Here is a 13,455-nt window from a genome sequence, read left to right as displayed (position 1 = left end):
TCCCTGTATTAGGCTCCTGGGAGATTAGTTATATGCTTTAACTTCAGATCATCAATTGGATGGTTTTATTTTTTTTTTTAATTTTGCTCTTTTTAATTTGAATAAATATTTGATTAATTGCACCTGCTAACATCAGTTTATGTGTGTTCTTTGGATATATGGAAGCTCTTGTGGTAGTTTTATGTGGCTGAATATGGGGTTGCTGGGTAAGGTTTACTAATTTATCTTTCTCTTGGAAGATGTATCGAGTCCACGGATTCATCCAATACTTGTGGGATATTCTCCTTCCCAACAGGAAGTGGCAAAGAGAGCACCCACAGCAGAGCTGTCTATATAGCTCCTCCCCTAACTCCACCCCCCAGTCATTCTTTTTGCCGGCTCTAAGCAATAAGGAAGGGTAAAGGGATTGTGGTGACAAAATATACGTTTTATTTTCTTCAAGCAAGAGTTTGTTATTTTTAATGGTACCGTTGTGTACTATTTACTCTCAAGCAGAAAAAAGATGAAGATTTCTACCTAGAGGATGATGATTGTAGCATTTGTAACTAAGATCCATTGCTGTTCCCACAGAGGCTGAGGAGTACAGGAAACTTCAGTTGAGGAACAGTTTTGCAGGCTATGCTGCACTGAGGAATGTTCAGTCATTTTTTCTAGAAAGACTGTGATACTTCCAGAAAAGGGCTGACATTATCCCCATGAGGGGAAGGGTAAGCTGTAATCAAACACTTTGGTAGTATTTCAAGCTTACATATGGGCTAAGTTACTCTGCTGGTTGACACTTATATAATAGAGCAAACGTTTTTTTTTGGAAATTGGGTAAAACGTTTTGGGACTTTTTATTGAGAGAGGTTCATTTGGCTTATTTTTGGGATTTACATCCCACATGGCTGTTTTTAACACTTGAGGTGTCACTTTAAGGCCCAACAGACATCGTGTAAGAGGTGGGTGGGGCCTAATTTCTCGTCTTAGATGCGCAGTTTTTATTCATTTTGGACAGCAAGCTGCAACACAGGAGGGTCCTGAAGCAGTTTTGGGGCCAAAACGAAGCTTTATTCCCTCAAATTCAACCCCTAAGGACAGGTAGGCGCCACAGCAGAGCTGTGTCAAGGTGCTGACTGTATATATTCCGTTTTTTTTACTCTTGTCAATCCGGTTTTGGTATTAAGGGGTTAATTTCATTTTTTACTGGTGGTGCAACCTTACTAAGGCTTAATACATATACTGTAAAAAAAATTGAAGGATTTGGTGTATTTTTAAGCAGTTTTGCAGAACGTGTACATGTTTTTTTCTCTTAAAGGCACAGTACCGTTTTTTGTTTTTTTTAAATTGTTGTTTTACATTAAATAAAGTGTTTTCCAAGCTTGCTTGTCTCATTACTAGCCTGTTAAACATGTCTGACATCAAGGAAACTCCTTGTTCAATATGTTTAGAAGCCATTGTGGAACCCCCTCTTAGAATGTGTCCCACTTGTACTGATATGTCTATAAATTTTAAAGAGCATATTGTAGCACTTAAAAATGTAGCGCTAGAGGATTCTCAGACAGAAAGAAATGAGATTATGCCATCTAGTTCTCCCCAAGTGTCACAACCAGTTACGCCCGCACAAGCGACTCCAAGTACTTCTAGTGCGTCTAATTCATTTACCTTACAAGACATGGCAGCAGTTATGAATTCTACCCTCACAGAGGTTTTATCTAAACTGCCTGGGTTGCAAGGGAAGCGTGATAGCTCTGGGTTCAGAACAAATGCTGAGCTTTCTGACGCTTTAGTAGCCGTATCCGATATACCCTCACAATGTTCTGAAGTAGGGGTACGGGATTTGCTATCTGAGGGAGAGATTTCTGATTCAGGAAAGACACTCCTTCAGACAGACTCTGATATGACAGCCTTTAAATTCAAGCTAGAACACCTCCGCTTGTTGCTTAGGGAGGTATTGGCAACTCTGGATGATTGTGACCCTATTGTGGTTCCAGAGAAGTTGTGTTAAATGGACAAATACTTAGAGGTTCCTGTTTACACTGATGTTTTTCCGGTCCCTAAGAGGATTGCGGATATTGTTTCTAAGGAGTGGGATAGACCAGGTATACCGTTTGCTCCCCCTCCTACTTTTAAAAAAATGTTTCCCATATCTGACACCATGCGGGACTCGTGGCAGACAGTTCCTAAGGTAGAGGGAGCTATTTCTACAATAGCTAAGCGTACAACTATACCTATTGAAGACAGTTGTGCTTTCAAAGATCCTATGGATAAAAAATTAGAGGGTCTCCTAAAGAAAATTTTTGTTCATCAAGGTTTTCTTCTCCAACCTATTGCATGCATTGTTCCTGTAACTACTGCAGCTGCTTTTTGGTTCGAGGCTCTAGAGGAGGCTCTCCAGGGGGAGACCCCATTAGATGATATTCTGGATAGAATTAAGGCTCTTAAGCTGGCTAATTCTTTCATTACAGATTACGCTTTTCAATTGGCTAAATTAGCGGCAAAAAATTCAGGTTTTGCCATTTTAGCGCGTAGAGCGTTATGGCTTAAGTCCTGGTCAGCTGATATGTCATCAAAATCAAAGCTTTTGACCATCCCTTTCAAGGGTAAGACCCTATTTGGGCCTGAACTGAAGGAAATTATTTCAGACATCATTGGAGGGAAGGGCCATACCCTCCCTCAGGATAAAACAAATAAAATCAAGACCAAACTAAATAATTTTCGTTCCTTCCGAAACTTCAAGAGTGGTCCCGCTTCAGCTTCCCCTGCTGCAAAGCAAGAGGGGAATTTTGCGCAATCCAAGTCAGCCTGGAGACCTAACCAGGCCTGGAACAAGGGTAAACAGGCCAAGAAGCCTGCAGCTGCCTCCAAAACAGCATGAAGGGGTAGCCTCGATCCGGGACCAGATCTAGTAGGGGGCAGACTCTCTCTCTCTTCGCTCAGGCTTGGGCAAGAGATGTTCATGATTCCTGGGCTTTAGAAATTGTTTCCCAGGGATATCTTCTGGACTTCAAAGATTCCCCCCCAAGGGGGAGATTTCACATTTCTCAATTGTCTGCAAACCAGACAAAAAAGAGAGGCGTTCTTACGCTGTGTAGACCAGTGGTTCTCAACCAAAGTGATCTCAAGGCCCGTTTAATTTGAGCTGGACATGTCCAGGGCCCGGTAGTTTTTTATATATATATATATATATATATATATATTATATTAATATATATTAATATATATATATATATATATATATATAAAGCAGCAGAAGCGGACTGATCAGCCAGGCAAATAGGACCTGGGCCGAGGGACCAGCAGGTAGGGGGGCCCACAAATGGCATCTCCACTGATCCTGGTGCGTTCCTTAAAGGGACACTGAAACCAATTTTTTTCTTTTGTGATTCAGATAGAACATGCAATTTTAAGCAACTTTCTAATTTACGTCTATTATCAATTTTTCTTTGTTCTCTTGCTATCTTTATTTGAAAAAGAAGGCACAGGACCCTGGACAGCACTTGTTTATTTATTGGGTGAATTTTTCCACAAATCAGCAAGAACAACCCAGGTTGTTCACCAAAAACGGGTCGGCATTTAAACTTACATTCTTGCTTTTTAAATAAAGATACCAAGAGAATGAAGAAAATTTGATAATAGGATTAAATTAGAAAGTTGCTTAAAATGTCATGCTCTATTTGAATCACTAAAGAAAAAAAATTGGGTTCAGTGTCCCTTTAAGCTGGAGTTTTCAGTTGCCCTATTAGTAACTAAGCAGTTAAGTGTGGGTTTAATGGGGGCCCTGGAGTGTGGGGGTCCTGCCGGGGGTCTGTCGCTGTGAGGGCCATGGAGTGTGGGGTCTGGCCCTGAAGGCTGGAGGCCCTTTATCTGGCCTTTAATGTTGGGGGTCCTGGCTCTGGAGGTTGAGGGGCATGTTGGGGGCAGGGCAGGGAGGCTACCATGTTCATTTGCATAACATTGAATACATTTGGGTCAGTGTAAGACAGTTTTCCTGGGGCCTTGATTGGTCTCAGTCTGCCCCTGGTGTGCAGTGGGGGCATGACAGGTTGGGGCCCACCAGCAGGGCTATCACGGCCCGGTACTGGGCCACGGCCCGGCTGTTGAGAAACCAGGGTGTAGACGACCTACATACCATGGGAGTGATTCACCCAGTCCCAAGAGCGGAACAGGGGCAAGGGTTTTACTCCAACCTTTTTGTGGTTCCCAAAAAAGAAGGAACTTTCAGACCAATCTTGGATCTCAAGATCCTAAACAAATTCCTCAGAGTCCCGTCTTTCAAGATGGAGACTATTCAGACTATTCTGCCACTGATCCATGAGGGTCAATATATGACCACCGTGGACTTAAAGGAAGCGTATCTGCACATCCCTATCCACAGAGATCATCACCGATTCCTCAGGTTCGCCTTTCTGGACAGACATTACCAGTTTGTGGCCCTTCCCTTCGGGTTGGCCACGACTCCCAGAATTTTCACAAAAGTGCTTTGGTCCCTCCTAGCGGTTCTAAGACCGCGGGGCATAGCAGTGGCGCCTTATCTAGACGACATCTTAATTCAAGTGTCAACTTTCCAACTAGCCAAGTCTCACACGGACATCGTGTTGGCTTTTCTAAGGTCTCATGGGTGGAAGGTGAACATAAAAAAGAGTTCTCTCTTCCATCTCACAAAGGTTTCCTTCCTAGGAACTCTGATAGACTCGGTAGAAATGAAAATATTTCTGACGGAGGTCAGGAAATTAAAACTCGTAAACACCTGCCTAGCTCTTCATTCCATACTGCGGCCGTCAGCGGCTCAGTGTATGGAGGTAATCGGACTTATGGTAGCGGCAATGGACATAGTTCCATTTGCTCGCTTACACCTCAGACCACTGCAACTATGCATGCTCAAACAGTGGAATGGGGATTATGCAGATTTATCTCCTCAGATAGATCTGGATCAGGAGATTCTCTTCTCTGGTGGTTATCACAGGTTCACCTGTCTCGGGGAATGTGTTTCCGCAGACCAGAGGGGATCATAGTTACGACAGATGCCAGCCTGCTGGGCTGGGGTGCAGTCTGGAACTCCTTGAAAGCTCAGGGGTTATGGTCTCAGGAGGAGACTCTCCTCCCGATAAACATTCTGGAACTGAGAGCGATATTCAATGCACTTCAGGCGTGGCCTCAACTGGCTGCAGCCAAATTCATCAGATTTCAGTCGGACAACATCACAACTGTAGCTTATATCAATGGGGAACAAGGAGTTCAGTTCTCTAGCGATGATAGAGGTTTCCAAAATATTTTGATGGGCAGAGACTCACTCTTGCCATCTTTCAGCAATCCATATCCCAGGAGTAGAGAACTGGGAGGCGGATTTCCTAAGTCGACAGACTTTTCATCCGGGGGAGTGGGAGCTCCATCCGGAGGTGTTTGCCCAACTGATTCGACTATGGGGCACACTAGAATTAGATCTGATGGCGTCTCGTCAGAACGCCAAACTTCCTTGTTACGGGTCCAGGTCAAGGGATCCCCAGGCAGTGCTGATAGATGCTCTAGCAGTGCCCTGGTCCTTCAACCTGGCCTATGTGTTTCCACCATTCTCTCTCCTTCCTCGTCTGATTGCCAGAATCAAGCAGGAGAGAGCTTCAGTGATTCTGATAGCACCTGCGTGGCCACGCAGGACTTGGTATGCAGACCTGGTAGACATGTCATCTGTCCCACCATGGACTCTGCCGCTGAGGCAGGACCTTCTGATTCAAGGTCTATTCAAGCATCCAAACCTACGTTCTCTGCGTCTGACTGCTTGGAGATTGAACACTTGATTTTAGCAAAGCATGGTTTCATCATCTATCTATCATAAGATATTAGCTTTTCTCCAAGAAGGATTGGAGAAGGGATTTTCAACTAGTTCCTTAAAGGGACAAATATCTGCTTTGTCTATCCTTTTACACAAGCGTCTGGCAGATGTTCCAGACGTTCAGGCGTTTTGTCAGGCTTTAGTTAGAATCAAGCCTGTGTTTAAACCTGTTACTCCGCCATGGAGTTTAAATTTGGTTCTTAAAGTTCTTCAAGGGGTTCCGTTTGAACCTATGCATTCCATAGATATTAAGCTCTTATCTTGGAAAGTTCTGTTTCTGGTAGCTATCTCTTCGGCTCGAAGAGTTTCTGAGTTATCTGCTTTACAGTGTGACTCCCCTTATCTTGTTTTCCATGCGGATAAGGTGGTTTTGCGTACCAAACCTGGGTTTCTTCCTAAGGTTGTTTCTAATAGGAATATCAATCAGGAAATTGTTGTTCCTTCTCTGTGTCCTAATCCTTCTTCCAAGAAGGAACGTCTGTTGCACAACCTAGATGTGGTTTGTGCTTTAAAGTTCTACTTACAAGCAACTAAAGATTTCCATCAAACATCTTCATTGTTTGTTGTCTATTCTGGAAAGTGGAGAAGTCAAAAGGCTACGGCAACCTCTCTTTCTTTTTGGCTGAAAAGCATCATCCGTTTGGCTTATGAGACTGCTGGACAGCAACCTCCTGAAAGAATTACTGCTCACTCTACTAGAGCGGTGGCTTCCACATGGGCTTTTAAAAATGAGGCTTCTGTCGAACAGATTTGTAAGGCGGCGACTTTGTCTTCGCTTCATACTTTTTTCCAAATTTTCCAAATTTGATACTTTTGCTTCTTCTGAGGCTATTTTTGGGAGACAGGTTCTACAAGCAGTAGTGCCTTCCGTTTAGGTACCTGTCTTGTCCCTCCCTTCATCCGTGTCCTAAAGCTTTAATATTGGTATCCCACAAGTATTGGATGAATCCGTGGACTCGATACATCTTGCAAGAGAAAACGGAATTTATGCTTACCTGATAAATTTCTTTCTCTTGCGATGTATCGAGTCCACGGCCCGCCCTGTCTATTTAAGACAGGTAGTATTTCTTTTTAAAACTTCAGTCACCTCTGCACCCTATAGTTTCTCCTTTTTCTTCCTAGCCTTCGGTCGAATGACTGGGGGGTGGAGTTAGGGGAGGAGCTATATAGACAGCTCTGCTGTGGGTGCTCTCTTTGCCACTTCCTGTTGGGATGGAGAATATCCCACAAGTATTGGATGAATCCGTGGACTCGATACATCGCAAGAGAAAGAAATTTATCAGGTAAGCATAAATTCTGTTTTTTTTAGTTATAGATATGATATTATAGAGGTGTGTGTATATGCTATGTGCAGAACATTGGGATGTGAAATATTTACAGTAAATACATAGTTAAAACCTTTATTAAAAATGAATATTGCATGAATATGCTTTTACATGTTTTCATCTACTTAACTGCAAAGGGCTCCAATGCACTTATGTATGTCTTTATATGTGCACATATGTTTATATGTTTTTTATATGTGTATATATAGACATATAAATCTACATCTTTACACATGTATATGTATGTATCTCTATGTTAAAGCCATTTGCCTGCCTTTTTTTTTCTAACACCTGAGACCTCATATGTTTGAGGCCTTATAACTTTTGTGTGCAATATTTTTTGTGAATAATTTTATTAGATAGTGTTGTTATGAATGTAACTATACTTTGTAATGTATTTTTTATGTGTTTTGTGCAACTTTTTAGTTTCGCAAAACAGTTAAGCAGAGCTCTGAAGTTGCGGTAATACTAGCTTGAGCGCAATCACATTTACTTTCAACTCGTAATATCAGTGGTAAGCTTCACGAGCACCCGTGAGATAACGCCCTTATCGCTCGTGTGCAAATATTTGCGTTCCACTCGTAATCTGACCCTTAATAGGAGAGGGCAAAATGTAGAGTTTATATTTAACATTTCCACTAATCAAACGCCACACCCAGGAATTTCCATTATTTTGTTTATTTATTTGAGAACTTGAACTCTGGCATAAACATATTTTTTTAAAATTTGTGCATAATAATTAAAAAGATTGTTACCCCTTGGCTGCATTGACCCAAAACACATTTAACTGGTTGGATATTGTTAAAAAGTCTGCAATGTTTTCGGAAGTTTTGGAGATTTTAGCATGAGCTCTGACACCTGGCTATTACAAACAAAACAAACAAACAATCAAAAAGCATATGTTCCGTTATTAGTATTCTAACCCACACTTTTTGCATTAAAAGGCAGTTACATAGCAATGCTTGCTCTAGATAATTTTCATGGAAGTTTTCTATTTAGCTGTGACTGCACATAGAAAAATGTTAATTAGCTGCATCCTACAAATGGCCTCTTAGTGCAGTTTGTTTATGCATTATAGGGCCGATTTAACAAGGGCCAAATGGCCCCTAATTGTTCTCTTTCCTTACAAGCCTTCAGACTCGCTGGAAACAGGAGTTAAGAAGCAGCGGTCTTAAGACCACTGCCTCTTAACTCATACGCCTCCTCTGAGGCTGCGGCTGCAATCCGCCCGATTGTCTACGATCGGGTTGATTGACACCCCCTGCTATCAGCCGATTGGCTGGGAATCTGCTGGGGGCTGCATTACACAAGCAGTTCAACAGAACTGCTTGTGCAATGTTAAATGCCAACAGCATATGCTCTTGTCATTCATTGATGTCTGGTGGACATGATCCGCTACAGTGGATCATGTCCTTCAGACTTTGGTAAATCGGCCCCATTGCCTTATATCTAAAATCTGTTTTCGCTCTTCTCAAATTACTCCATTCCTTATTTTAAAGTACCCATTGCTGTCTCATACAATATTGGAGGTCTTGAGAAAAATTACATTGGGCCTACATTTTACACTTTGCATGATCTATTGTGGGGGGGGGGGGGGGGGGCTTAACCAATGCTTTTTTGTCGAAACAGGCAACAAATTGTAGTTTTAAACTTTCTGTCACAAACAGGACTGGTACATTCACCTACACAGAATATTCAAATCTACACAGTATCCTTCACATTAATAATATAAGTATTCAATGAAAACAACACTTTAAAATCCAGGTTTCCTTCATTGAAACCTTTTCTGAAATATTCTACACACACAATACCATTACAAGGTGAAAATACAGATGAAACAGGACATCAGTTAAAAAGGAACAGTGTACCCTAACATTTTCTTCCTTTAATTTGTTCCCAATGTACCATTTTACCTGCTGGATTGTATTAAATTGTTTACAAATAGCTAATTTACCTTTATATCATTATTTAAAATAGCTGATTTTGCCTATGATATCCCTACATATACTGAAAATTTCTATACTTAAGTATTGGCTATAGAAAAGCCGTTTAGGAATTGCCAGCAGAAGAAATTACACTCCCAGCGGGAGATAGAAGAGATAAGTAATAAAATTTTAATTTTCATTTGTTCTCTCTAAGTATTAGACTTTGATATACAGACATAGATAATACCAAGAAGCATATATGCGTACAGAAAGTGATAAAATAAGATCTGATTTCACTGCAAGCTTAAAGGGACATTAAACACTTTGAGATGGTAATATAAAATGATAAATTGTTTATATATATATATATATATATATATATATAAACTCTGCTATATACATTCATTATTGTTTTGTCCCCTTTTTCCATAATTCCATTCTGAAACAGTGCAGAACACTGTTATATTCCACACCGCTATTGACTGCACACTCTAGTGACCTATTTGTAACTGCCCCTAATTGGTTACAGCAGAAAAGGAAACCAACGTTACATCATAGCAGTTCCCATTGTTTTATAGACACTAAAACTTTACACTATTTAAACAACTAATGAAAATTTAAAAAAATACATCTACATGTTGTTGTTCTCAAACTAATCTTTTTTTTTTTTTTTTTAATACGTTATTCTATCTAGCATTTATTTAGTGTTTAATGTTCCTTTAAGGCAAGGGATGACTTTGCTTCATAAGACCAGAGTATCTTGCACACTTTCTCATGTTTACAGAAACCATTTAATGGTAAAATCTTGACATATATATTCTTTGTTTTAAAATACTTTGCCTGTTTTGCCTGCACCAAATTCTAACTTATAATAGGATTTTCTGATAAGCATACAAACTTAACCATAATAAATATATCCAACATAATTAATGCATATAAACAATATTTTCTAATTAAAGAATAAAGGGTACAAGTTCAAATATATCAAGCATTCATATGAAAGGGTAACTTAACTGAGTATTTAACAGAGAAGCAATATCTATGAATGTGTGCCACTACTGTACAGGGGCTAGGCTTTGAAGATGAGCAAGAATTTGCAGGATATCTAATGAAATGGTTGAGTGCTTCCAAGTTGTTTTAGGATCAGCACAGATATTTATTTATATTATGGATGTTAAACGTTATTGTATGAGGGACCATAATGGATGTTTTAGCTAAACTCATATGGCTAGTGTGCAAATGATAGGCTATCAATCAGTACTACTTTATGTATAAATGAATTTATAAAAGAGTACTTCTTTGTAATTGTTTTCATTTGTTTAACTGCTCTGTGTGAACTGTGTGGTGTATGTTTGAATTTCAAATGTTTTATTAAATATTTTAAGATAATATTACATATATAAAGATAAGAAAAACATACTCATACACGTGCATTTTCATAAGTATACAGAACAATTAGATATGCTAAAAAATAAAGGATTATACAGCTTCAACAAAGAATTCTAAAGCATTAAGTCTGAGATTAATATAAATTCCCAACTTGAAATATGATAGGGCTAGAACCAGATATAAGATTCTCACTGTTAGTCTACACAAAGAAGCATATTGCTTTTATGAGGTAAAAACACTGAAAAAATATTTCCTTGGTTCTGACCAAAAATCGTGACTTTTCAGGAGATCCCAAATGAATGTGTTAGAACTATTTAGCTATTGATAGTATTTGAATAATTAAAAAATGAAGTGAGGAAGCCATATGCTTGATTTGTGAAGATTTGTTTTTAAAATATACCATATATGCATTTTTTCCTAAGCAACAATACTGTATTTTGTTCTGAACTAATCAGCAATTTTATATAACATTTTCCGTATAGATTATAACACAGTTTTCTGGGATTACTCTTAAGAAAACGGAGAATGAGACCACAGAGAATACTGCAGGTAAAATAATAGTTGCAAAATTATTTTTCGATTATAATTTATACTTTTAGAATACATAGTTTTCCTACACTTGAGCTTTCAGTTTCTGTTGTAACTTTTGGGTAGATTCTGTTCCACGTGAAATGCTTATTATTATTTTTTCTACAGAATTCTTTATTAAAGTCTGTGGTTGTTTTTGTAGACATTTGTTTGGGATGCAAAACAGAAAAAAGTGCCTAATAGTGTAGAATATCCTATGCTGTCCAAGGAAAATACTGCTTCAAGTGATGTACTTGCAAATGAAGATCACTTCCAGGTGCTTATACAGTACGCTGGATTTCTTAGCTGTCAACTGATCCATGTGCATTTTCAGTCACAGAAATTGGATCAAAAATCTGCACAGAATACTGCAGCATCACTTTTCTAAAAAATGTTTCCTATATTTCAAAATATAAATGTTAAAACATATTTCACTATAGTTTGTATTCCCCCTTTATTTCCTCTTGAAGCAGTAGTCCATCATATCATATATCAAATAGGTAGAAACTGTACTAATGCAGGCAGGAAGTGAAAGGGTATGTAGACCTTTGTGAAGTGTATACCCAGTCCAAGTGGAACATGGCAATTTGCTAGCCAGTTCGTAATAGGATATTACTTTTTGTACAGAAAAGTTAATTTATTGCAAGCCTGAATCTGTTTTTATGAAGTGGATATGAAAATCGGACTCTGGAAACTACTATATCAAAACTTTAGAAATATATATACAGTTTAAAGTTGCACAAATAAAAGTATGGAAACATAATAATGTTCCTGCTCCACCTTAGTTACCAGATTAATACCGTGGGCGACCAGGCTTGGGCAACTTATAAATATTATTTGATATACAGTGCCATTGGTATTAAGGGAATTTCTGTCCTAATTATTTTATTGTCATTGTGGATAGGAAGACAGCTTGCCTTAGAGGTTTTTTGTGAAGCCGTCAGCCCTCGTAGATTTATATACAGTATTGATTAATTACTTTTTTGCATAATTTGTATTTAGAAAAAAAACTTCACTGTAGGTCTCTTTCATGTTAACTTTGCCTTAACAGATACAGAGACTGTTACCTGTCACGTACCAGATGGTGTCCCCATTGATATCACAATCAAAATGATGCTTTGTTTGATTCACCTTAATATTCTGGAACCAGTAAATGTAAGTGATTCTTCTGTTTTATCTTTGGAATTCTTGGGGATCCATATTAACGACTCATTTTCTGTACTTGATGATACTCACTGCTGTTTCCACACTTGTTTTGGCCTTTTAATTTTTAATCTCTAAATATGTACCTGATAAAGTTGGAGTTGGCTAACTTACGGTATATGTGTATATCACTGCCTAGTAATGATGATATGAAGTTAGCAGACCTTTCTATATGACTTTTACTCTAAATTGGACTAAGTGAACCAAGCACTGTGTTATTATATCTGATGCCGTTTAAGTGGACTGTGTGTGTTATTTAGCTAAGGGTTATATAGCATGAATGTTCTTGTTTGTAATTAGTTGTTGGCTTACATAGATTGTGATATTTAGCAATGGGGTTAATATGTTTAGCTGTACATTGTTTTCTTTGCTCATACCTTGGAAGTTGAGGCCATTTCCACATGACATTTTTCAAATTATCATAATTGTAGGGGGTGTTAAAGTTTTTTTACCCCCCCCCCCCCATCATGATGTAACCCATTGAACAGGTAAAGGTCTGTGGACATGGCACTTAAAGGGACATGAAACCCAATTTTTTTCTTTCATGATTCAGAAAGAGCATGCAATTTTAAACAACTTTCTAATTTACTTCTACTATCTAATTTGCTTCATTCTCTTGATATTCTTTACTGAAAAGCATATCTAGATATGCTCAGTAGCTGTTGATTGGTAGATGCACATAGATGCCTTATGTGATTGGCTCACCCATGTGCATTGTTGTTTCTTCAACACAGGATATATAAAGAATGAAGCAAATTAAATAATAGAAGCAAATTGGAATGTTATTTAAAATTGTATTTTCTACCTGAATCATGAAAAAAAAATTGGGTTTAGTTTCCCTTTAATGCCTGTTTCTTTAGTTGCTGTGGATCAGGGCCTGTCCTGCTGTCAGCGGCTAAAACATTTGTTTACTACTCACTGCTGTGGGTGACTTCTTGTAAGAGTTCTGTTACAATAGCTAAAGCAACCTATTTATAGCCAACATATGCCCTTAAGATATAATGGCTATTTGTTAATCTATTGGAAACTAGTCATGATCAGCGACTTATCCTATACTGTTAAAACTACCGACTACAGTCTGTGGCACTTAGACTCCGAATATCTGTAGAAGCTTGTTAGACTTTAGTTCTTTTATAGAATTTACACCAATTTGTAGTATGACTATACCTATTATAGATGCCTCAATAGCAGTAGGCGATAGTATATACCATCTAGCACTAGTGTCTCTTGTATCAGT

General features: G+C 38.7%; 1 protein-coding gene across 2 annotated transcripts in view; it reads left to right on the top strand.

Annotated features, from left to right (window-relative positions):
• The window catches only part of GTF3C3 (general transcription factor IIIC subunit 3), a 209,707-nt gene that overhangs the window by 43,129 nt on the left and 153,123 nt on the right, over nucleotides 1-13,455 (top strand). For both annotated transcript variants that reach the window (XM_053698555.1, XM_053698556.1), the window contains exons 9-10: nucleotides 10,931-10,997; nucleotides 12,067-12,170. In XM_053698555.1, the coding sequence (XP_053554530.1) occupies nucleotides 10,931-10,997; nucleotides 12,067-12,170 (171 nt within the window). The remainder of the gene's footprint in view (nucleotides 1-10,930; nucleotides 10,998-12,066; nucleotides 12,171-13,455) is intronic.

Source organism: Bombina bombina, chromosome 1, assembly GCF_027579735.1.
Source record: "Bombina bombina isolate aBomBom1 chromosome 1, aBomBom1.pri, whole genome shotgun sequence".
Classification (NCBI taxonomy): Eukaryota; Metazoa; Chordata; class Amphibia; order Anura; family Bombinatoridae; genus Bombina; species Bombina bombina.
This window is presented reverse-complemented; position numbering and strand designations above follow the sequence as displayed.